Consider the following 23353-nt stretch of genomic DNA (forward strand, 5'->3'; position numbering starts at 1 on the left):
TTCCTCCTTTCATCACATTTTGGGTTGAACAGCAAACACCCCCTTACTCACACTAGTATCAAAGGCCTTTCCTTTGCCGACACGCGAAACCAGGGGTCAGACCATCAAGACGAAAAACCTGCTTACGTATGGTCCCAGGGCTCTGGGACTGCTGCTTTTCCAAATTCAAATGCACAGGCACCAAATCCTTCATTGAACTCGCAACAAACGCTCACCCATACACACGATAAGCGGCCTACTTGCATCTCACCATGGGCTTCAGCAATACGACCGAGGCGCCGATGGGCACCTCACGCCAGCTTCTCCTCGGCCTCCTCTGCGCCCTCCTCCTGATCTGGGCAGCAAAGCGCACGAATCTGTACCTAAGCCGCCGCCGCTTCAAGCAAGCGCACAACTGCCGGCCCGTGCAAAGACGCTTCCCCAACCGGGACCCCATCCTCGGCCTCGACGCCGTCTACTCCCAAATCCAGCGGGCCAAAGCCGGCACCATGCTCGAGTGGCTGCACTGGCGCAACAGCACCTACGGCCCGACCTTTGCCGCGCGCATGGGCCTCCGCTTCCCCGGCTGGCTCGGCGGCGGCGCCGACGCCTTCGTGACGACGGACCCCGAGAACATCAAGACGGTGCTCGCGACGCGCTTCAAGGACTACGGCCACGGCGACACGCGGACCGGCTCGTTCGGCCCGCTGCTCGGCCGCGGCATCTTCGTCGTCGACGGCGCGCGCTGGCACGAGTCGCGCGCCCTGCTCCGCCCCAACTTCGCGCGCGAGCAGATCGCGGACCTCGAGGCGCTCGAGCGGCACCTGTCGCTGTTCTTCCAGTTGCTGCCCCGGAGCGGCGACGTCACGGTCGACCTGCAGACGTTGTTTTTCCGTCTCACCATCGACACGGCCTCCGAGTTCCTGTTCGGGACCTCGGTGCACTCGCTGCGCGCGCTCCAGGAGAGCGGCGGGCTCGTCGTGGGCGCGAACGGCGAGGCCGCGGCGAGCGCGAGCGACTCGGCGTTTGCGGAGGCCATGAACGATGCGCAGGCGGATATCCTGATGCGGGCGCGGTTGAGCTGGATGTACCACCTGCGGCCGCACCCGCGCGGCGACGCGGCGATCAAGTTCGCGCACGCGTACGTGGACCGGTTCGTCGAGGAGGCGGTGCGGCGGCGCGAGGCGATGGACCTCGAAAAGGGCGGTGGTAGCAGCAGCAGCACAAGCACAACGACTGGCACCGATGGCGAGAAGTACGTCTTCCTCCACGAGCTGGCGAAGGCGACCAAGGATCGCAAGGTGATTCGGGACGAGCTCCTCAACATCCTGCTGGCGGGCCGCGACACGACGGCGTCGTTTCTGTCGAACCTCTTCTTCGTCCTCGCCCGAAGGCCCGACGTCTGGGCCAAGCTCAAGGCCGATGTGGCCGGGCTCGAGGGCCGGCCACCGACGTACGAGACGCTGAAGAATCTGAAATACGTCAAGTACTGTCTAAACGAATGTGAGTCTTGTCCCTCCCCCTATTGCCAATCACAGTAAAACAAAAAGAAAAGAAATATTCCATCCTGTACTGGTCAAGATAGCTAACCCGGAACCGCCCCGCAGCCCTCCGCACCCACCCCGTCGTCCCCCTCAACAACAAGCAAGCCCTCCAAGACACCGTGTTGCCGCGCGGCGGCGGCTCCGACGGGCAGTCCCCGCTGTTCGTGCCCAAGGGCACCATCGTGGCCTGGACCATCTACACCCTGCACCGCCGGCGCGAGTTCTACGGCGACGACGCCGAAGAGTTCCGGCCGGAGCGCTGGGAGCACCTGCGGCCGAGCTGGGAGTACCTGCCGTTCAATGGGGGGCCGCGGATCTGCGTTGGACGTGAGTTTCTTTTTTTCCGTTTCCCTTTTCGCCAAACAAAACGTCTCTTCCCCGAGTGGTGCTAATCGTTCGTGTTTCTTCGCGCAGAACAATACGCCTTGACCGAGGCGGCGTACGTCACGACCCGTCTCGTCCAGGAGTTCGAGCGTATCGAGAACCGCGACCCGGGCCCGTGGGTCGAGAGCGTGGGGTTGACGATATGCTCGAGGAACGGCGTGAAGGTCGGCTTGTATCGCGCTTCTTCGTAAGTTGGTTGATTTATACGTGGGTGGCGTCGATGGCTTTGCTGCTCGTTAATGTAAGCATATATGATGACTGGGAAGATGTTTGGTTGAGAGCTTTGCGTATACCCCCCCTTAATGAGTTTATTTTGCAATGGTAATATTCTATCATGCCCCATGGTGTTGATTTACATGCTCACTTGCGCCGGTCTTTGGGTTTCAGCCAATAATGGCTGATTTGCGAGATGTCTATAGACACACAGGTAGTACATTTTCACAGGTGGAATTATCAAAGGGGTTGTGTGTCATTGCCATAGATGAAATTCCAAAATTGTCATGTTTGTGACCGAGAGCAGCGCCATGCGTCTTATATTTGAATACTTGCAGATGGTTAATACGGGAGTGGAATCATATGAGGAGACTCGCCCAGATGCACACGGACTGCAGGCTGAAGGTGTTTAGCACTTGGGAAGAAACAGAAAAGTTTCTGGATGCCATTATGTTTGATTTGTTCATTTATTGTATGTCCATGACTTAATAAGAAAAGCATTCCTAGTCTGTCCAGGGGCTCGCAGCTTCTAATTAAACATTACGCCCAAAATGCCCACCTCACATTATCAATATACATTGGGCACTGACATGTATCCATCTAAGAAAGCCCCAACGTGGCGATGAGTAGGTTCACGGCACTAACCTGCTTCCCCAAATCCTCGCCATCAAAAGGCTTCTGCCATATACCACCATAGAAATCCGAGCCGTTACGAGCATTGTTGTACATCGTCTGCTCATTGTTCCGAATGTACTCGCTGTAGGGGTTGTCCGCGAGCGCCTTGTTGAGCTTCGCGAGCCGATTCATGAAGATGCCCTTGAACGACCACCCGTTAATGGTGCAAGAGTCCGAGCCGCCCGAGCACGTCTCGGTCAGGATCCCGCCAGGCGAGAGCGTGGCACTGTTCACGACGGCGTCGGCGATCTTGCGCGCCGTGTCGAGATAGCCCTGCTCGCCCGTCGCCCGGTGCAGCTCGACGAGCCCGCCGAGCACGACGCCCTGGTTGTACGTCCAGACGTCGGCGTTGTTGTTGCGGCACACGGACGAGTTGTTGGCGTCGGGCTCGAGCAGGCCGTCGTTGATGAGATTATGGGAGTTGATCATGCCGCTCCCGCTGAACCACTGCCACTGGGTGATGCTGCGGTTCAGGTACAAGGTGTCGCCCGGGATCAGGTTGTGCAGGGACGCGGCCAGCTCGAGGTACAGCTCGTTGCTGATGGCGTTCTTGTACTTGAGGTCCGGGATGTTCCAGATCACGCCGCCCTTGCACGTCTCGGGCAGCCAGTACTTCCAGATGTAGGCCTCGTCTTCCTTGGCGATGTCCAGGTAGGTGCTGTTCCCGGTCAGCTCGTACATGTGGAGCAGGGCCAGGGCCCACCAGGCGGTATCGTCGGTACTGTCGGCGCGGAAGTCGCCGCCGCCCTGGGGATACCAGTCAATGGGGGCACGTTGGATGTCGATGGTGTGCTGGGCCATGGCCAGGTACTCTTTAGAGCCCGTGGTCTGCATGTAGTCGAGAATGGCCTGCAGGGCAATGCCGCTGTACCACCAATTGACTTTCGGGTTCCATCGTCCTGTGGTGTTGTCATAATAGGTGTTCAATGCGTTGATGGAGGCCTTCGTTGCATCCAGAATTGCAGAGTTTGGTATGGCCAGACTGGAAACGAGACTTGAGAGCATCAGGCATGAAGCTCCAAAAAGCTGTGCCAATTTCATGGTGTTTGCTGGTGTTTCCAAACGTGGATGTAAGGAGAAAGGGAGCGGAGGGCCAATGAAGTGAGTGTGACGTGAATTGATGGTGTTAGTGAGCGCAAGGCCGGAAAGATCTTTGGCCAGACTTTGGATGAAAAGAGGGTGCTTCCTGCCTCGAACGTATATCGGTTTGACGATTCCTGAGTCCAAGAACGTTCTATTTATTCGAGGTAGAGTTGGTACCGCCGGGGGAAATTGCAGGTTGCAGTCCAAAGCAGGATTGGTTGTTAGAAGCGAGTGGGTGTCGTGCTCGACGCGGGACGGAGAGATCTTGAATCGGTCCAAGACAAGAAGCAATACGCAACGAATAAGCGACTCGGCCCTATTGTTGAACTCGAATATGTCCAATGCAATCGGCTTGTTTCGAGGGGTCCGCGAAAAGCACGAGTAAGCGCGCTCGTTGAAGTCGGATCAGGGGGCGTCGCACCAATGACACGGCGAGACGTAGCAACCGCGATCTTAAGAGGCTTGAGCTATACCGAGAGGAAGGTGATAGGCCCCTCCTTAATGTCAACAGTCAACAACTCGGTCGGTTTGCCAGCACACACACGGCAGTAGATTATTATCGCCAATGATGCAGGGGCAATGCGACGTCGGGTTCAGGGTAATGACGAAATGCGAAGAGAATACGATGCTTGGCAGGACCGTTTGTTGCACTGCTCCTGCTGCAGGATTCTCTTTCCTTATATATGTGTTAATGCTGTGCTTTCGCCGATAGGAGGAGAGTGAACCAACTTTAATAAAAATCTCAACAATATGCGCAGTTGCGCCTGCATTTCGGAGAAAGCACTGCTTCGACCAGACGACGCTGGCTACCGTCCGGGGATAGGTGCTGGGCAGGCAGAGCCCATCGTGTTCGGAGCAAGGGTCATGAACAATGCAAGGAGGGAGAGATTCAAATAAGAAAACAACGCAGGCGGTCTCTGGCCAACAACTCCTGCAAGGCGAAATGCATGCTGCCAGTGTGACCATCTGCCGTCCTCAGGCCGGAGAAGGGCGTTTTTCTTGTGCGTTGTTGCATTCTTTTCTGGTGAGAATCTAGGGATTGGGTTATCTACTGCATGTAGTGGATGTATAATAGCCGGGAAGAGCGCCGATCTCGACGATGAGATGCATGCATGGTCTTAAGTTACTGGATTGCATTGCGTTGGTGCATCTCGAGGCTCAATTCCCATGTTTGTCCAATGCTGAGTGGTGATCGGGGCAATTAACCTTAAGGCCCGTAAGCTTGAAGACACTAGCCTCAAGGCCACCTAAAATTAGCCTGGATGCGGGGGGCAGACGGGAGCAGCTTAGGGAGGCGGGGCAGGCTCAGGGCCTTATCGATTGGGAGATAGCGCTGTTGGCTGGCACTAAAGCACCTGCACCCACCTAATCCGGCTGTCCAGTGATGATGTGGCTGCCTACAATTATCGGCTGTAGAGGGGTCGTCTTGTTTACTGTCGGCAGTAGAATTGATTGATCTCAACTTGCCAATCGTCCCTTCATTTGATCTGAAATCAGTAATCACATATTGTGTCAAAGTACTCGCACAGAATTTGCGAACCAAAGCCATGGCCAGTGTAGGTTTGCAACATACCGCTCCAAACAACATGAGAGAGAACCGGCTGGGCTGATACTCCGGCGTGCTTGGCTTTGGCTGTAGCATGGCATAGCCCGGACGAACCGCAGCCGAACCGAGGAGCAGCGGCAGCAAGACCTCGACAGGATCCAGAAGTACCGTGATCTCGACGACCAGATACAATCTCATGTACGTGTGCGATTCCGAATGACTTGATGCTGCATCGTCTTTGGATCATCTCCTTTTTTCTCTTCATCGCATTAGCTACCTGCAGGGATCTCGCGTATCCTCGCCGCCGCATCCTGAGCTAACGACCGCCCCTTTCTCCGCGACCGCGAAACAGGTGAAACAAGCAAACTACAGCGACCCCGCGCTCTTCCAGCTGACCACGAAAATCCTGCGGCTCAACCCCGAATACTACACGATATGGAACGTCCGTCGCCGCTGTCTAATCTCTGGCTCATTGTCCAGACGCTCGGCTGGGTTATGGCGCTCGAGGGCGTCGCCGAGTACTTCTCGGAGCGTCACTACGAAACCGTCCTGCGCCGCCTCCTCGCCGTCGCCCTCGGCTGCGACCCCGGCCGCCCCAGCGACGTCCCCGTCACCCAGGAAGGATGGAGGGAGTGGTACTACACCTGAGCAGAAGAAAGAAGACACTGCCGATAATGCCGAGGGCAAAGCAGAAGAAGACGAAAAGGCCGACATAGCAGCCGACACCTCGGTCGTCCAGGCCGAGCTCAACTTCACGATCCCGCTCCTCATCGAGTTCCCGAAATGCTACTGGATCTGGGGCTACCGCTCCTTCCTCCTGTCGCTGTGCGACGCCATCCTGCCCGCGGGCGCGGCGCGCGACTTCTGGGTCGCCGAGCTGGCCCTCGACTCCAAGATGCTGACCAAGGACCGCCGCAACTTCCACGCCTGGAGCTACCGCCGCTTCATCGTGTCCGCGCTCGAATCGACGACGAAAACCGACGGCAGTGATGATGTTGGATCAACGACGACCCCGAAAAGCATGACCGAGTCCGAGTTCGCGTACACGTACAGCATGATCAAGGTCGACCTGTCGAATTTCAGCGCCTGGCACAACCGAAGTAAACTGGCGCTACGGCTCCTGGATGAGCGGGGCGCTGATGATGCGGGGCGCAAGAAGTTCCTCGAGGAAGAGTTAGAGCTGGTGAGGGAGGGATTGAACGTCGGACCCGAAGACCAGAGCTTGTGGTATTACCATCAATTCCTAATGGACCACATCACCGCCGTCGGCGCCAAGAATGCGGCTGAGAGTGACGAGAAGGGGACGACGAAGGAACTTATCGCGCCAAACCTGAGCCTGGCCGACCGGCGCGAGTTTGTGGACAGGGAGGTGGCCGAGATCAAGGATCTGCTGGAAGACTACGCCGACGTCAAGCTAATCTACGAGGCCCTGCTGGAGTACGCGATGGCGTATCGGGCCATGGGCGAGTCAGATGGCGACGCCGCGAATCAGGACGAGATGATGGCCTGGCTCGCGAAACTTAGTGAGCTGGACCCGCTGCGACGGGGGCGTTGGGATGATCTCGAGAAGTCACTCAAAGTCTGATGAAGGCCAACTTATTTATGACAATGCACATTTCAGAATGCACATATCTATTAATATACTAAGATTAAGCCGAACATTTTATATCTCCAACATCAGACATGACGGCGTATGGTGTACTACTTGTAAAATCTCATCTCATCCAAACAGCCATGACTCGTTACAGGGGAATGCTGCCATTGCACTTCCCCTTGATCAGACTCGCGTTCTGGCCCACCAGGCCGTCGAAGTAGGCCATCAGGGTCTCGAGGGGCAGCATGTCGATCAGCCCCAGGGTGGGATTGCTCGACTTGAGCGGCCGGCCCCCGAACAGCACGCGGACGTAGTGCTCGCTGCCATCGCCCGCCTCCTTCTTCCGGTACACTTCGAAGACGACCTCGCTGCCCATTCCCGGCCAGACCATGACGTCGATCTGCAGGATCGCCAGCACGCGGCTCAGCGACCCGTCGTGCGCCACGTTATGGAAGTAGCGCACGTCGCCCATCCCCCCTCCCGAGGAGACGGCCCGCAGGTGGGCGGCTAGTTCTGCGATCCAGACGCCGTACGCGGCGGCCGAGGAACGCAGCGCGGCGGGGCCGGCGTCGCGGTAGAGGTGGCTGTACTCCCACTGGCCGAGCCGGTAGACGGCGTCGGCGAGGTCCTGGGTCACGCATTCGCCCGTGGTGGCATTGCAGGGGAGGGGTTTGCCGGTGTCGCCGTGGCACTGGCGCGCGGAGAGGTTGTCGTAGTAGTGGTCGAAGCTGGCGTGGAACGCGGTGTCGGTGGGCGGGACGCCCGAGATGGCGTCCAGGGTCGCGAAGAGGGGGCGGGCGGCGTCGAGGTGCTGTTGCCAGCGCGCGGTGGCGGCGGTTTTGAGACGGTCGAACGCGGACGTGCCGGAGGGGCAGGGGTATTGGGGTTCCAGGGAGTCGACACCGGAGGCTTGGATGAGGAGGGGGACGGAGCGGGTGAGGGCGGACTCGCCCCACATGCCGGCGATGAGTTGGCTGGCTACTTGGGAGGTGATTTGGTTGTTGGTGACGCGGTAGACTACCTGTCGGCGCCATGCTTCTCCGTCTTCTGCCTCGCGGCTGGGGAGGAAGCCCAGGAGGGAGTGGTAGACGTCGTACAAGTCCTCGCCGTGCGTGCGGGAGTCGTCCAGGCCGCCCGAGGTGATCTGCGGGAACTGGCAGGACCCGATCCAGCCCGCGGGGACGAAGGGGTTGATGGTCGAGTTAGTCCCCTTCCAATACGTCTGCGCCGACCTCTTCGAGGCGTCGGTGTCCGCTGCGAGGGACTGCCCGAAGTAGTACAGGCCCTGGTCGTCGCAGTCCCAGCGGTAGGGCTCGACGGGGAACGCGTTGGCGGCGTAGGGGGTGCGCTTGTGGTGGCGCTGGATGACCTCGACGTACCGCAGCTCGTACTCGTCCTCTCCTGCTGCGTCCTTGGGGGTAAGGGGTACTCGGTGCGCCGCACGTGCGGCATGTTGCACCAGTTGTAGGTCCCGTACTGCGCGTCGGGCGTCCGGGACGTGTTGAAGATGAAGCCGTACGTCCCAGAGGCCTGCAGAGCTGACGTGAGGTTGTTCACGGCGGATGCGGACGGGGCGTGCCAGTCCAGATTCACGCTCGCGGCCGAAGCTGCGGCTGCGGCTGAGAGCACCAGGGAGGAGGTGGGGTTCATCATCGTGCTATTGGGGAACGACGGCGATGTTGATGATGCAGACCACTTGAGAAACACGAAAAAGGCGATGCCTAGAAACAGAAGAAGTTTCGCAGGTCTATTCGCCCATCGTGGAAAGGCAGCCATTCGCCTTTTCTTATATACAATGAAAAGAATACGCTGTTTATGTCCGCATCCCAGTATCGGAGATGAGTGTTATTGAATTTGGGGTGGTATTTACCCCCACGTGCTGCAGCTTTCTCAGCTTACAGGTTGCAGGACAACTCAAATTTCTGGGCGTAGTCGACCCAACTCCGATCTCATCAATCGGACAATCATAGATCGCGGCGCGTCATGGCCGGTAGAGAGGGAACTCTCTGGCCCTGACCTGTTGGTGGTCCGAGTCGAAGCTGCTGTTGCAACATGCGATTTATCTTCCAAGTTGAATCAATCGAGCATCTGGCGGCATTGAGTGGCAATGCACTTTAAAGTTGCCTACATCCAAGCGACACAATCAATCGAGCGAAGCTCCTGCATCTGACCAATGGACAGAACAATTGACTAGCGACTTCCAAAAAGGGTATATAAAGCCCCAAAACGCGCGTTTCTTTCACATACGACCATATCCTGCTGAATACTAGGGATCCCGTCCGCTCTCCCATATATAAGCAGCAGAGAGCCGAATTAGTACTAGGGTCGGTGACGACCTGGGAATCCTCGGTGTTGTATGTTTTTGTTTGCTTTTTTGTTCTTGGTCTGCCATACGTTTCTATCGGTGTGCCGCTCAGGCTCAGAAGCATCACTTGCCACCGCTGCCTAGTAGCTGTCATACCGCGCAGTCGATGGAGCTGGCCCCCACAAAACACGAATACCACCATAACCCCGTATCACGGCAAACGGTTTGCATCACACACGACACATGGTGTTGAACGTCAGTCAGCAAACACGAGAAAGCAAGATCAACGGTCTGCGGCTGTGGCGCCCTTGCGCGCTCGACTGGCTTTGCTAATATTAGCGACAGCTGGATCTAGGCCCTATGCAGCCCGTCTAATGTCGCCTATCGCGACCTAACCGGCTAGCGTCCACGGCTTCAACCCGAACTGGGACAAAAATGGGCTGTTTGGTGCCGCCCGTGCCCCCTGTTCGAGGTTAGGAGGTTTGGCTAAAGCAATTTTCATCTTCGACTCTGGGGCCGCCCTTACGCTGTTGCCTACAGCGCTTGCGGTTCCCGACGACTTTGAATAAGAAGTCGGCCCAATCCTCTGTGCGTCGAGGACTTTGCCCTTTTGTTTCTGTTGCTCGCTCGCACTTTGTCGCTCGTTTTCTTGACAACTTACAACTAGTAATAAGGCTTGCCTATACCCAGTGCTTATCTATTTCCCGACTGGGTAGCACTGCTAGTCTATTATTAGTTGTTGGTCTTTGTCTTGTCCCACACCCACAGCTCGGTTCCTTCCGAAGTAGCATTTTAAGCTTAATCCGCCGATCCTGCGACTCTGACTCGGGGTTGGCATTTTGGATATAGAAGCTCATCGACTCGGGACTTTCGAAGTCCGAGCGAGCTCTTTGGGCGATTGCGAATCGGTCGATTTGGGAAAGGAACAGAAACACAAGAAAAGAGACGGAGATGGAGCAAACCCATGCATCGTCGCCAGTCCAAGGACAGCAGCACGATGCAGCAGCAGCGCCGACCCAGCCCGCGGCCGCCATGTCACCTCCTCAGCAACCTCACGCGTCTTACCAGTCCCAACAGGCGCAACCGTTCCAGCAGCCGGCGCCCTACTACGCCTACGGCGCCTCGCCGCGCGTGATCCCCTTCGACAAGAACTGGTACTGGGCCAAGATCGCGCTGACCGTCGCTTCCGTCGTCTTCGCCGTCATCCTGCTCGGCGTCTCCCTGGGCCTGGCCCTCGGCCCCATGAGCACCATCTACAGCTACGGCTACGAGTTCGTCGTCATCCCCCTCGTCATCGTCTGCGTCGTCTGGGACCTGGCCGAGCTCCTCACCGTCTGCATCTGCCTCGCCCGCCGCCGCCGTAGCCCCGCTCAGCAGCCGGAAGGACAACAGCAGCAGCAGCAGCAGCAGCATCGCCAGGGCATCCACCCCGGCGCCCACGTCGGCGTGGACCTCGTCCTATGGCTGGCCGGCATCGTCACGCTGCTCTTCTCCATCTCAGACTACCTCGAGTCCACGTACTACGACCCATACGACTGCAACACATACTACTACCACTCTTCGTCTTTCTACGAGGAGTACTGCAACGAAGATTACCTCAGCAACCTCAAGAGCTTCTACATCCCCGCCAAGCGCGCGGTGCTGGCTTTCATCTGCCTCCTCACGTAAGTTTCATATCATCCCCCAACCAAGCCAATCTTCAGATCAGGAGCTTCTTCTCTTTACCCACCTTACTGACAGATCAAATTCCTTTAGCATCACCCACTTCGTCATTTTCGTCCGCGCTTGCGTCGAGACCAACCAGCGCAACCGGATGCGCGGGCCCGTCATCATGGTCCCCACGCAGCACCTGTCCATGTACCTCGCGCCCCAGCAGCCCGGCATGATGCCCATGATGCCGGCCCAGACCTACATGGCGCCCGGCCATCAGGGCGCTTCTGCCGTCAATGAAAAAGCTGTCACCTCATCCGCTCACCCGCAGCAGGCCCACGCTGCGCCCGCCGAGGGTTTCTACGCACCCAATCCTTCAACGGCGGGCCATGCGGGACAAGCAGTCTGATGTGCTCACGCATCGGTAGATGTGGAGGGAGTGGGCAAAGGGAGTTAGAATATTGTGAGCGAGCTTGCGTACGGCTTAATGTAGCGGGTTGTACGGTGCACAATTAATACCCATATAAGTAATGAATAATAGACGCGAAGACGAACGATGCCAAGATACCATTTGCGCTTTTCGCTATTTGAACATTCGTCATTGGTCAAGCTATATATCTCAATGCGTTGATGTGCTTAGACTTTAAGATAGGTTCGATCAGACTGTACGAATTGCCACCTCCCTGTCTCCTTTTGTTTTCTTCTTTTTCGGTTCATCCTGGACCGGCCAGCAGAAACAAGACTCACACAAAGCGAAACCACCAACATGCTCAAACTAACTACAACAAGGTACTACCGTTGACAACCAAACCAATGCCGCCATCTACAATCCCTTATGTAGAGTATACTTCATCCTCCTCGCAATCATATAGATGAACTCCTCCGTGTCCCGCGGAGCCACCGCCGGCCCCAGCACCGCCATCATACTCTCTTCGACCGCGTCCATCAGCCGCGCCGCCCTCGCCGCCAACCCCTTAACCTCCTCCTTGCCCTGACCCTCTTCGCCTTCACTATCCCCAACGCCCCGGAACCCCTCCTTGCAGTGCCGCCACTCCGCCAATGACAGCCGCAGCGGCTTCGCGCCCATGATCGGGAAGTCCGCGGGGTTCAGCACCTCCTGGAAGATGGCCTGCCCGTTGTACAGGATCCACTGTGCCGCGGCCGAGACGTGGGCGTCGCGCCAGATAGGGTCGCTTCGCTTGCTGCCGTTGTCGCCGGGCCCGAACGCGAGGTCCAGGACGTCGTGGAGGTAGTCGGCGTGCTCAGGCCAGCCGAGGGGGTAGATGTTGGCGTAGAAGGCGTTCTTGTTGATCCAGCGGCGGTCACGGTCGAGACGGGCTGGTTCGTCGAGGTTCTCGTCTCGGAGAGGAGCTGTAAAGTCGTTTCGTTCAGCACATGCTGCGCGGGTTGTGAGATGCCTGGGCTCCCTCGTTTGCTAGACAGGCAAACAAAGAGAGGCCCGGGGAACGAGGTAAAAAAAACGAACTCACGATCGTGTCGTCTGCGTATGGCTTTATGAAGTGCGATAAGGTCAAGTCTGCGCCGGGGCTCGGTGATTGCATGTTGCTATAGGCAGCCAGCACATATGGAATCAGCAGATATATCCCGAAAGCCCCCAAGACAAGGAAGAAGGATCAAACAACGTACCCGACCATAAGACTGTCCGGTCTTGGGCGAGTACCGCAGATCGGCCGCCAGCCGCGCCAGCTTCGCCATGTACGGGTGGTTGTACGGCATCAGCTCCGCGGCGTCGAGGAAGGTGTGCCAGACCACGACGCGCTCGATCGACTCCTGCTTGGGCGGCGCGTCGCCCCGGCCGGGGTGGATCTGGACGATCTGGTGGCACGCCTTCGGGAGCGGCAGGGGGCGTGTCGGTCGAAATAGTGGCACAGCACGCTGACGCATTTGTCCCGGGCGATACACGCCTTCATGGCGTGGGGTAGGACCTCGTCGAACTCGGCGAGGACGTGGTCGGGGATGGAGTCGGTGTCGAAGTTGTCATGTTTTAGTATGGGGTCGTTGTTGCTTGTAAATCGAAGCGGCTGGACCGGTTTGGGGGGTCTCTCGTTGGAAACAAGAAAGGGGTTTGCGGAGAGGGGAGGGCGAACGGGGCTCTCAGATTGAGGAACGAAGAGGCCCGGAGACTCAGGACGAATGGAGCTCTGAGAACGACGGAGCAAGGGGTCAAGGTTTTGCTCATCCATGGCTTTTGGAGATTTTGGAATGTACATTGATACCTTTTAGAGTTCGAAAGTATTGGTTATAAATTTGCTAGGCCCACGAGCTTGTCGGTTATTTACCTCTGTTGGTATACCGGTATGAATCGAAAACGGGAGAAAGTAGTTGTTGGTGCGTTTGGATGGCCTGCGGGGCGCGTTTGGCTCTGTTTATGTTCTATTCATGGTCCGGGAACGGGAATATTGTAATACCACTCCGTTGACGCGTCATACGTTTGTTATATACCAGGGTACTACATATGCATTGTGTTGATGACCGGAGAGCAGACTGTCTCATTCTTAACTTGTCTTGGCACGCTCACGGCGAGTGAACATATGGGCTTTCTACAACACTCTTTCTGGGTCTCATAGTTCCTAACATGTTTTAACTTTGTAGGAGTGAAAGAGATACTGATAGCGTAATTAATCATTTATCCCATTATCATACCTTCCGCCACGGGATCAAAACATTAAGAGTATAGCTGGAATACTACATCTTATAAATTTGTTATACTAGATGTGGCAGCCACTATGGCGCAAACCACAAGAACCAGGGTTTGAAATAAGTTTCAAGGTTTGACAGCACAAACTCTGTAAACTGCAAACTATAAAGTTGAGCATATATAATCCAGCTCGCTTCCAAGTGACACCACTGCCACGGCAATTTCTTCCCCCTTTTCAATTTTGAACTGACGGCCGCGCACCCACGCACGCTATGATGTCGCCAATTACCACCGACCTGGACGACGCCCACTGGCTCCTAATGGTCTCGGAAGACGATTTACAGAAGGCCGAGGTCAACAAGATCCACCTATGCGCCCTGCGCAACGAGCTTAACCAAGGCGAAGACGGCCAGCCCCCCACAAACCACTGGGTCGTCTGCCTCGAGACCTCGCCCGGCTCCTGCGTCATGCTCGACATGGCGCCCGGCTACGGCGAGGACGGCCTGCGCGGGCAGATCCTCGTCACTGCGTTCCGGGGCTGCACCTTCACGGACGAGGCGCTGCGGACCTTCACGTATGACTGCCGCGCCACCAAAACGGCGTCCGAGATTCTGCACATGATACAAGACAAGGGTCGACATTCCTACACGTTCTCGCCAGAGTGGGAGGGTTGTCGCTACTGGATCTCCGTCGTGATGGACGACTTGGAGGCGGAAGGGATTTTGGATACTGGCGCCTCGAAAGACGCGTTGGAGCACCTGAGTCAGTACTGGGTATGTCCTGAGGGAAGCCAGCCAAGAGAAATGCGGAAGGGTAGATTTTCCTAAGCTGCCCGACCTCTCTATCGCTGGGTACCAGAAGCATTTCACATGAAAGTGGTCACCAATCAAGTAGATTATGGAATGAATTGGCTATATTTCAAACGGGTACAATGGGGCGTCTATTCTCTATCACTTACCGACTTACCTACTGCATTGTTTGACCAAGCAGAACTGCCATAATATCATCGTTAGCTGGCCTACAAGCATCGATCTCCATGGCCTCGTCAACGTCCGTGAACCACGCCAAGGTGGAGTCGAGGTTCTCCTTGAGCAGCGGCAACAGCTCCACGACCGTCATGGTGAGCGACACGACGTCGGGCACGCCCGGGAACGGGGCCTGGTCGGCGCACGTGAAGCAGGTCTGGTAGATGCGGGCCTGCATGTTCGGCCCCGTCAGGATCGGGTTCGCCACCCACTCGTCGACGAAGCGCGCGCGGGGGCCGGCCCACCGAGCCGCGACGTCGGCGACCCGCTGCGAGTCCCAAATGGTGCTGACGTTCGGGTACACCAGCGAGGCCACGAGCCGCAGCCGGTCGCGCATGAACTGCTCCGCGGCGGCCAGCCGCCGGGCGCGGTGCGCCTCCGGCGTCTCGTCCGGGATCCGGTTGGCGGGTAGCTGGCACAGGACGCACTCCTCTCGGCCGACGAAGGCAGTGTTGAGCAGGAGCACAGCCTGCTTCAGGACGCAGGCGCGGCAGTAGACCCTCTTCGCCTGGTCCTGCGCGTCCGGCGCCGCCGGCAGGGGCGCGTCGCGGCCGATCCGCGTCTGGGTCTGGCCCTGGCCCTGCACGCACGCCAGCACGAGGGGCTGGTTGCACTTGCCGCACCTGATGTCGGCCCGGCACATGGGACACACGTCCCGGTTGAAGAGGTGCTGCCGCAGGCAGTCGCCAGCGATTAGGTGGCCGCAGGGGAGGAGACCCGTGATCTCGAACGACGTCCCCTTGCCGTAGTGGGCCATGACCATGTCCGCTACTGCCTCGAAACTCATACCAGGCGCGGTTTTGGTTATGTCGAGGCAGTTGACTTTACAAATAGGACAATCAGACACCAGGCGTTGCTGGCTCTGCTGGTCCGGGCTGGCCAGCATATGCTGGGTATAGTCTGGGAACCATGAGGACTCCGTAGGGGGCGGGGCGTTGCCTTGACCGGAGCCGGTGCCGGGGAGGTTGGACGAAGACATGTCTGCGGGATTTTGGGATGACGAGTATTAGGACAGAAAAGCAGGTGTGTGCGTTCGTGTAAGTGTATACTTACTTGCATTGTGCTGGGTGGAATTTCCCCCGATGTCCGGGGTTAAGCCGAGCTGATATAAAAGTCATCAACTACCGAGACACCATCAGACTGTTTTCTGTCTAACAGACACAAAGCAATTGTTCCAATAACGACGAGGTCGCCGGGAAACAGCGGCTTTGCTCGTGATGATCTTCACATGTTGTACAGAGGATACACCGGTGACCCGGACTGTACATAGGAAACAAAGAACAAAGAGCATGGCGCAACAGATACCTTTGTGTGGATGGCAATGGTCTCACTGGTGCCATGGCATCATGGTGGACATGTTTGCTAATTCCCTGTTTTGCAGGTCAGAAATTGTCCAAGAAGACGCTATCTCATGTTTTGTCCGAGGGTTCAGTATCTGGTCGCGCTAATCGACCACCACCTCGTCTACTCAAAAATATCACGTCACATAGCTTTAATACTCCTACCATAGAAATTTGTATTCAATCTCAGTATGTCAAGATAGCTATCATGGAAAATGAGTGGATTATTCTCGGCCCCTGGGGGAAAAGGGGGAAGCACTGCCAGTCAACAACAAAATGTCCCAATATGATGCGCGGCCCCCAGCCAAGCAACCTTTCGCCTCAAGCCTTGCCTCAGATGTCGAACTTCTAGTTCCAGGCGGCTGATTGGCATCCCTGCTATGAGGCACAGGCCATAGGGGAAGAGAGGCACTGAATATCACTTGGTGTAAAAGTGCTCGGTGGCATCTTCGTCCTCACCAGAAACAGCACGCCTGCCATAGAGACTCTGTGCAGCATCCTCGTCCTGTCCCAAAACAGCACGTTTACTGTAAATACTCTGGGCGGCGTCTTCGTCCTGCTCCAATCCGGTGCGGACAGCAAGATGCTCATCTGTTTCGGTGTCAGTCTAGACTTTCGGTGCAGTACCACGACAAAGCCTGGAAGCGTGAAATAGACTTACCATGGGCGACATGATTTGCCATCAGCGGCATCGCGAGCCTGCTGGCCAGGAATGTGAGAAGTACGACAGCGTTGCGGCCGAGCATTTTGGCAGGATGTTAGAGGCTGGAATTGATGTTTGTTTGTTCTTGTGTCTACAGAGCAAGTGGCAAATGGGTTGAAGATCGATAGAGCATATAAATTGGATGAGGGGTTTGATGGATGTACCAATGAAGTTGGACTGGTGAGTTGAAGCAATGGAATATCGCCTCTATTCTACAAAGACACACACATATATAATATAACTGGCTCTCGACAGAACCGACTCCGGACAAATTGCCCCGGGGTCTCTTCATGTTTCCGGGCATCATTATGATTCACTTTCTGATCTACACTACCCCGCCCTCAGTTCATGTTGATCGTCCGCGCCATGTACCCATCACATGGAGGTCGGCTGTGGTATCATGGACGGATCTACACTCGCAAACAGGAGCCTTGAGTATCTAGCGCGTATATGCACGTTGGGGCTAGGTAGAAGGCCGAGAAGCACAGGGACGATCTATTGTCTCCCTACGCGCCCCGTTGCACATCTGGGGTGCTGACGAGGACAGATGAAGGCTGGATGTAAATATCCATCTATCACAAGAACGAGGCCGGACCCGTCTGTCTCAGATGCTCAGGAACCGGCGTCGTATTCGCGTATTTGGGTGACCGAAAATTCCGGTCCCTTGCGATCGGCGGAACGATTTCCGCGATCCTATTGCACTGGACACTTCCGTTGTGGCACAGACGACAACGGCTTTGTGTTACACAGCACATATTGCGTAGGAGGCTGCAACAACGACTGAAGCTTAGCATGCAGGACGACGACATTAGTTGAGCCACTATGCACGTAATTGAAAGTCCAATGCATGCCTTGAAATTTACAAGCTCCATCGAGTGCCAAGGTCTTTGGGGAGCCCCAGACACATTGCATATACGCGTACAGGTGGATTTGTATTTCGCCCAATCAGAACACTTGTGGCTCTCAGATCATCGGTTAAGATATGCATAAGGCATAGGCATTAGAGTCCCTGCTGCGCAGATGGCTATAGTTGATCGTCTGGTCATCCGCTCCACACTCTTCCCCTCCCCAGCACCCACTCTGTATGGGAGTGCGTCTGTCACACCTGCGTTCCCGCCGCCGTAGAAAGATTCGAATTCTCTAATCATGTAGGTGACGGTGGCCCCCGACCACTGGTCCGTGGTTCGCCTCCATCCAGGACCAAACCGCCTCAGGGTCTTTGCACTGGTGCGGGATCCCCCAGCCATCTACCCCTTCCCGCCTATATCCGCCCACTCGACCGTCAGGTCGGCGGAGCACTGGACGCCCTGGACCAGGTAGGCGATGCAGTGCTGGGCGTGACGGCTGCGCACTATGTGGCGTACCGCCTCCAGCCGTGCGGCGTCCGTCCAGCCCGGCTCCGACATGTCGACCAGCTTCCAGAATTGGGCGCGGAGTACGCCCTAGTGCGTGCAAGTCAGCATCCTCGTCTGCGGGGTGCCGGAGATACGGCAACACGGCAAATACATGGCTTGCGGCGGATACGTCAGGGGAAAAGGGGTGGCGCTCTTACAAGGCAGTGTAACTGGTGATACATCGCCATCGAGTACCGGTCGACGCCAGATTCGGAGGGGATTCCCCTCAGGAGCCCGTAAGTCTCCGGGCTTGACACGTTGACGAAGCCGCGGCCTATGGGGACGAGTGCGTCCCAGACCCGTTGGTTCTCCTCGCTGGGGGCTCCATCAAGGCCGGCTTGCGTTGGAAAACCACGGTTGTGGTTGGCACTACTCGGGAAGGGAGTATTGTGAGCACTTTCCAATAGAAATGATTCGGAATTGGATTAAGTTTGAGTGGAACTCACTCTCAGGAGCAAACTGGGGGAACGACGGCACTTTGAGGTTGTTGCCAGGGGCGTGCTGAGCCCCTGATAGAGCGGTGTAAGCCGCAATAGGATATGTAACGAGGCATCCTACAGTAAAACTGGCGAAAACCACGCAAGCAGCCTTGAGAGGCAGCCAAGGAGTCTTTCGGGTGGTATGTTGAGGATGGTCGATGTTGTCGATATCATCCCCAGGAACCTGAAGGTAAGGCGGCTCGGGCATATTGGGACGTAGGAATTGTAGGTTTCTGAGAAATGTCATCTTGGAAGACTTCATTCGGTCATGGCTGGCGTTTCTGATAAAGAAAGCGATGTGTGTGTCGGGGTTGCTCGGTTTTGAGTTATTTACTTCTGCTAGCTTGCGCCGGTATGAATCCAAAAGTAAAAGAACAAAAGCGTCATTGAGAATATCAATCAGTCGCCCCCATCTTTCTCGCTGCGGGAGCTCACGGATGCCTTAATTTCTTATTGTTCAAAGTTTGGTGACACAAACGAACTATTACATTATTTGAGATGCATTAGCGATTATCGTTTTCGACCGGTTGTCGGACCTGTTTACTCACTAAGTCCAGTGTCATTTGATCGACCGCATAGATCAAACCGAGGCGGCTTATGTGGCGCACTAGAATGACGAGACATCCACATTTGAGAGCCTGCATTGTAACATCGTTACTTTGTTTGTCACGTTTTGCCTCTCAACGCCACTACGAAGCGGCGATATTGTACCTCATCTAGGAGGTGAAGACATGGCCGCTACTGGCTATTCTGTAGTTTTTATCTAATGAATATCAGGCTACCATATAATGCAACAATATCACGCATGATTCGGAAGGAGTGTGTCGTATTGGCTGTATAAAACACGCCGTATTGACTGCATACAGCCAATAATCATCAAGGAGGTCACCTTGTGGCTTTATATGCAATATCCCGCCTTCTTCGTGGATGGCGAGGTTCTTTCTATCTCACATTGACTGGATCGACACTGGGGCCCTCTGTCCGTATCCCTCTCTACTTTCGTTTCTTTTTCCCATCTTCAATCCCTCTTATGAGTCTGGGCTATCTGGCCACCTGTTCTTCCAAAGACCATATCTGGAAACCCGTCCTCACTTAACGCTGTACACATCTCAAACCACCTTCCGATACAAGTCCTGAAGGATAACAAAACAAACACAAAATGGACCCAGAGTACCATAACTCACATGACGACAGTGAGTCATCCAACGACCCGCTGATTCCAGACTTCGAGAAAGGAGGACCGTTAAATCAAGAACCACGAAAGACCGCTCAACGAAGACTACGTCTCTGGCCCTACATCTTCCATGTCCTGCTGTTCATGTCCTACAGTTTAGCGTATCTTCTAGCCTTCGAGTACCAAACCACAGACGACAAGCTATCTGGATCTGTAGCATACTGTGAGTCCCTTCTCCTCTGTTGTAATGGCTGTGCCGCGAATCTGCACCACTTATTATATTTTCATGCAATAATATTGACAACACGCCTCAGCTCCGGCCAACGGCGCGCTTCGATACCACAAAGTCGCCTACGACGGCGCCCTGCATCAAGCCAGCCCGTACCGCGGGGAGCCACGGCCGGAGCTGGACAGGGCGTGGTCAGACCTCATCAAGCACTTCAACATTCGCCTCAGCAAGGATGAGCTTCAGATGATGAACAGGACGGCTCTAGAACTGTACGATAAGTAGGGCTATTATGGACAGCTGAATGCAATTCATCATCTGCACTGCTTGGTGGGCTTTCCAAACTTAGCACTATCGACTTTTCGCCCCTTGAATATTACTCCCTTTTCACAGGTTCCATGAGGGATTATTTGATGGCATGAACAGCACGCTAAGTACAGTATGAAAACAGAAATATATTCGTCAAGTCCTTCATTCTGACTATAATGATACTAACACAACTGACAGGGATGTGCACGTTGGTAAGTATTGACACGCGACTAATATTCCCTTTCCCTTTTGTGTCCCATTTACACTAACATCCCATCCCGCTCCGAAGACCACTGCATCGACGACATCCGCCAAGCTCTCATGTGCCACCCCGACACGTCGATCATCACGCTCGACTGGAAGTCGCCCGAGTGGCGCACCCCGTGACCCAACTTCCGCGTCGACCACACCTGCGCTGACTGGGACGCCCTGGACGGCTGGGCCGCCGCCCGCTCGTTCTCCGTGCTCGATCAACACTCCCTCGTGCACCCGCAGCTCGGTAAAATCTTCCTCTCCTTTCTTATTCCCTCTGCCTCACCCCCTCCCTTCCTGTTGCACGTAGCCTCTCGGGAAGATGTGGCCGAAAGGGTATGGGGAAACCAGACACGAGCGGATCCAATACTAATCTCTCGCTGTATTGTTTAGGACTTTCATTCCCCATGGTAGATGGTGCCATCGAGACAATCACCCATGGTCCGGGCATGCATATCGTGTGGCCGAGTGAGTAACACATACGTCTCGCCGTCGCTTGGAGGACATCTGTCTCCTGTGGTGTCTTTGGATTGCTTAGGGCTATACTTTGGGAATCTCATGCATTACTTTTATACTAGTAGAAAATGAAAGTGTAAATGAATCTACAGTCAAAAAGCAGGTTACTAGATGTAACGTATTAGTAGAACTACTTCGAGACTGACCAAGAAACGTTACCGGGTATCATACCTAGACCGCGGTGAAATAACAGGGGTACGTTACAGGGGCTGCGCGATGCCCAATCGGGAAAGGGGGCTTAGCCCAGGAATTGCGGCATTACCCCGACAAAAGAATCGCCGTTGCCGTAACTCTACCACCACTCCCCGTCTTCGCTACGACGCTGCGGGAATTTTATATCATGCGAGTTATGCGAGTCGCGGGTACGTGCGTTTGCGATGCCTGAAGATTTGAAATCGTTCAATACATTCTGGGTCCCTCGGAAGTTGTTGTGGCAGTTTCTTTCGCCCTCTTCCCTGGCTAGTTAGAGAAACAACAGGCCACGATGCAATTCAAGAACGCGCCATTGTTTCTATCGTTGGTCGCCCGATCATGGGTCGGCACGGCGGCAGCCATCACGGCCCAGAACGACAATACAGCCGTTTGTGGCACGCTGGCGGACGTGGCCCAATCGTACAAGAGCGGCGCGCTCCGCGGTGACCTGCTGCTCTTCAACGGCACGATCCACACCATGGACGCGGGCGAGACCGTGGCCACGGTCGTCGGCATCAAGGACGGCAGCATCGTCTACGTGGGCGACAGCGCGGCCGACGCGCGCAAGAGCTTCCTCGGCAGCCCGCCGACCATCGACCTGGGCGGGCGCGTGGCCGTCCCGGGCCTCGTCGAGAGCCACAACCATATCGTCCTGATGGGCAACCGGCCAGGGTACCACACGCCCCTCGAGAATGCGTACTCAGTCGCCGACGTGCAGCAGACCTTGGCCGCGCGCGCCAGCCGCGACGCCGTGCCCCCGGGCAGCTTCATCACCACCATCGGCGGCTTCCACTCGAACCAGTTCGGCGAGCGCCGGCTGCCGACGCTCGAGGAGCTCGATGCGGCGCTGCCGCAGCACCCGGCCTTTATTTCTATCGGCTTTAACGGGCCGAGCGTGACCAACAGCCTGGGCAAGGCCTACTTCGAGTCCGCAAACCTAGCAACTGGGCCCGTCGCCATCAGCGCCAACGGGTCCATCGCGGCGGGCGACGAGACCGGCAAGGCCCTGCTCACGCTGCGCCAGCAGCTCACCTAGCCAACCGCACGCGCGGCGTGCGTGACGCCATGGCCTACGCCGCGAGCATGGGCATCACGACGCACCTAGACCAAGGCGCGTTCCAAGCCACGGGCACGTCCGCGGACGGCGCGGGCCACGAGGACAACTACGCCATGCACGACCCGTGGCTGGCCGTGTACAGGGAGCGCCAGGGCACCGTGCGCCTGCGCATCAACTACCTGCACCAGGACAACGACACGGGCGTGCCCGCGCTGACGCAGCGGCTCCGCAACGCCTTCCCCTTCTTCGGCGGCGACATGGTGCGCACGGGCGGCATCGGCGAGTTCATCGCGGACCTCGACGAGTACAGCGGGGGCCCCGTGTTCGAGGCCGCGGCGCTGGCGGCGGCGCGGGCGCGGTGGCGCGTCGAGGTGCACTCGCTGACGGCGACCGATTTTCAGACGCAGATCGAGGCCTTCGAGAAGGTCGACGCCGAGGTCGGCATCCAAGACCTCCGCTGGGTCGTCGCCCACGTGCCCCTGATTACGGCCGAGTACCTCGCCCGCCTGAAAAAGATCGGCGGCGGCGTCAACCTGTCGAGCTGGCAGTACCTCGCGGGCACCGCCCCGAGCGCGGGTCCGCCCTACCGGACCATCGTCGACAGCGGCATCCAGGCCGGCATCGGGGGCGACGGTATGCAGATCGCGCCGATGAACCCGTGGGTGCAGGCGTACTACGCCGTCACCGGCAAGAACGCCCTGGGCGACCAGATCAACGAGGGACAGCAGATCACCCGGCGCGAGTTCCTGCGCATGTACACGCGTGCCAACCAGTGGTTCCTCGGCGGTCCGGACGAGCCCCTCCTCGGCGCGTTGGAGGTGGGCCGGCTGGGCGATGTTGTCGTGCTGAACGACGACTATTTCGGTGTGCCGGACGAGGACCTCAGGAAGTTGAGCTCCGTTCTGACCGTGGTTGGCGGCGCCGTCGTTCACGACACTGGCGCGGCCGCCGGCTGTGCGGCTGGCCTGTAACGTAACCGAAAGTACCTAGGTTAATGAAAACAATATTTATATGCAGTGTTTTCAAATTCTGAAAGAAGAGGCTGTTGTGGAGA

At 56.5% G+C, this 23353-nt stretch overlaps 13 protein-coding genes across 13 annotated transcripts; 7 read left to right on the forward strand and 6 right to left on the reverse strand.

Annotated features, from left to right (window-relative positions):
• Positions 1 to 251: 251 nt before the first annotated feature.
• On the forward strand, positions 252 to 2098 carry PG997_000213 (cytochrome P450 52A12; the record flags this gene model as incomplete). Its single annotated transcript, XM_066804528.1, has 3 exons — positions 252 to 1482; positions 1587 to 1850; positions 1938 to 2098. 3 exons carry the CDS (start codon positions 252 to 254, stop codon positions 2096 to 2098), a joined length of 1656 nt encoding a protein of 551 aa, XP_066674301.1.
• A 622-nt stretch (positions 2099 to 2720) lies between these two features.
• On the reverse strand, positions 2721 to 3836 carry PG997_000214 (glycoside hydrolase; the record flags this gene model as incomplete). The annotated part of the gene is made up of 1 exon (XM_066804529.1): positions 2721 to 3836. One exon carries the CDS (start codon positions 3834 to 3836, stop codon positions 2721 to 2723), a length of 1116 nt encoding a protein of 371 aa, XP_066674302.1.
• A 1589-nt stretch (positions 3837 to 5425) lies between these two features.
• Positions 5426 to 7009, forward strand: PG997_000215 (uncharacterized protein; the record flags this gene model as incomplete). Its single annotated transcript, XM_066804530.1, has 3 exons — positions 5426 to 5434; positions 5518 to 5622; positions 5777 to 7009. 3 exons carry the CDS (start codon positions 5426 to 5428, stop codon positions 7007 to 7009), a joined length of 1347 nt encoding a protein of 448 aa, XP_066674303.1.
• Positions 7010 to 7166: 157 nt separating this feature from the next.
• PG997_000216 (histidine phosphatase superfamily) lies at positions 7167 to 8671 on the reverse strand (the record flags this gene model as incomplete). The annotated part of the gene is made up of 2 exons (XM_066804531.1): positions 7167 to 8429; positions 8462 to 8671. 2 exons carry the CDS (start codon positions 8669 to 8671, stop codon positions 7167 to 7169), a joined length of 1473 nt encoding a protein of 490 aa, XP_066674304.1.
• Positions 8672 to 10274: 1603 nt separating this feature from the next.
• On the forward strand, positions 10275 to 11382 carry PG997_000217 (uncharacterized protein; the record flags this gene model as incomplete). The annotated part of the gene is made up of 2 exons (XM_066804532.1): positions 10275 to 10987; positions 11079 to 11382. The coding sequence occupies 2 exons, from the start codon at positions 10275 to 10277 to the stop codon at positions 11380 to 11382; spliced, it is 1017 nt and encodes a 338-aa protein (XP_066674305.1).
• A 414-nt stretch (positions 11383 to 11796) lies between these two features.
• PG997_000218 (uncharacterized protein) lies at positions 11797 to 12878 on the reverse strand (the record flags this gene model as incomplete). The annotated part of the gene is made up of 2 exons (XM_066804533.1): positions 11797 to 12408; positions 12621 to 12878. The coding sequence occupies 2 exons, from the start codon at positions 12876 to 12878 to the stop codon at positions 11797 to 11799; spliced, it is 870 nt and encodes a 289-aa protein (XP_066674306.1).
• Positions 12879 to 13904: 1026 nt separating this feature from the next.
• PG997_000219 (uncharacterized protein) lies at positions 13905 to 14459 on the forward strand (the record flags this gene model as incomplete). The annotated part of the gene is made up of 1 exon (XM_066804534.1): positions 13905 to 14459. One exon carries the CDS (start codon positions 13905 to 13907, stop codon positions 14457 to 14459), a length of 555 nt encoding a protein of 184 aa, XP_066674307.1.
• Positions 14460 to 14598: 139 nt separating this feature from the next.
• PG997_000220 (uncharacterized protein) lies at positions 14599 to 15636 on the reverse strand (the record flags this gene model as incomplete). The annotated part of the gene is made up of 1 exon (XM_066804535.1): positions 14599 to 15636. The coding sequence occupies one exon, from the start codon at positions 15634 to 15636 to the stop codon at positions 14599 to 14601; it is 1038 nt and encodes a 345-aa protein (XP_066674308.1).
• Positions 15637 to 16415: 779 nt separating this feature from the next.
• On the reverse strand, positions 16416 to 16743 carry PG997_000221 (uncharacterized protein; the record flags this gene model as incomplete). The annotated part of the gene is made up of 2 exons (XM_066804536.1): positions 16416 to 16588; positions 16659 to 16743. 2 exons carry the CDS (start codon positions 16741 to 16743, stop codon positions 16416 to 16418), a joined length of 258 nt encoding a protein of 85 aa, XP_066674309.1.
• A 1204-nt stretch (positions 16744 to 17947) lies between these two features.
• Positions 17948 to 18781, reverse strand: PG997_000222 (uncharacterized protein; the record flags this gene model as incomplete). The annotated part of the gene is made up of 3 exons (XM_066804537.1): positions 17948 to 18142; positions 18253 to 18463; positions 18537 to 18781. The coding sequence occupies 3 exons, from the start codon at positions 18779 to 18781 to the stop codon at positions 17948 to 17950; spliced, it is 651 nt and encodes a 216-aa protein (XP_066674310.1).
• A 951-nt stretch (positions 18782 to 19732) lies between these two features.
• On the forward strand, positions 19733 to 20669 carry PG997_000223 (uncharacterized protein; the record flags this gene model as incomplete). The annotated part of the gene is made up of 4 exons (XM_066804538.1): positions 19733 to 19970; positions 20062 to 20245; positions 20481 to 20494; positions 20572 to 20669. The coding sequence occupies 4 exons, from the start codon at positions 19733 to 19735 to the stop codon at positions 20667 to 20669; spliced, it is 534 nt and encodes a 177-aa protein (XP_066674311.1).
• Positions 20670 to 21534: 865 nt separating this feature from the next.
• Positions 21535 to 22278, forward strand: PG997_000224 (amidohydrolase family-domain-containing protein; the record flags this gene model as incomplete). The annotated part of the gene is made up of 1 exon (XM_066804539.1): positions 21535 to 22278. One exon carries the CDS (start codon positions 21535 to 21537, stop codon positions 22276 to 22278), a length of 744 nt encoding a protein of 247 aa, XP_066674312.1.
• A 29-nt stretch (positions 22279 to 22307) lies between these two features.
• On the forward strand, positions 22308 to 23270 carry PG997_000225 (uncharacterized protein; the record flags this gene model as incomplete). Its single annotated transcript, XM_066804540.1, has 1 exon — positions 22308 to 23270. The coding sequence occupies one exon, from the start codon at positions 22308 to 22310 to the stop codon at positions 23268 to 23270; it is 963 nt and encodes a 320-aa protein (XP_066674313.1).
• Between the last annotated feature and the right edge of the window lie 83 nt (positions 23271 to 23353).

This window comes from Apiospora hydei (assembly GCF_038363865.1).
Source record: "Apiospora hydei strain CBS 114990 chromosome Unknown utg000002l_segment0_segment0, whole genome shotgun sequence".
In the NCBI taxonomy this organism is placed as follows: domain Eukaryota; kingdom Fungi; phylum Ascomycota; class Sordariomycetes; order Amphisphaeriales; family Apiosporaceae; genus Apiospora; species Apiospora hydei.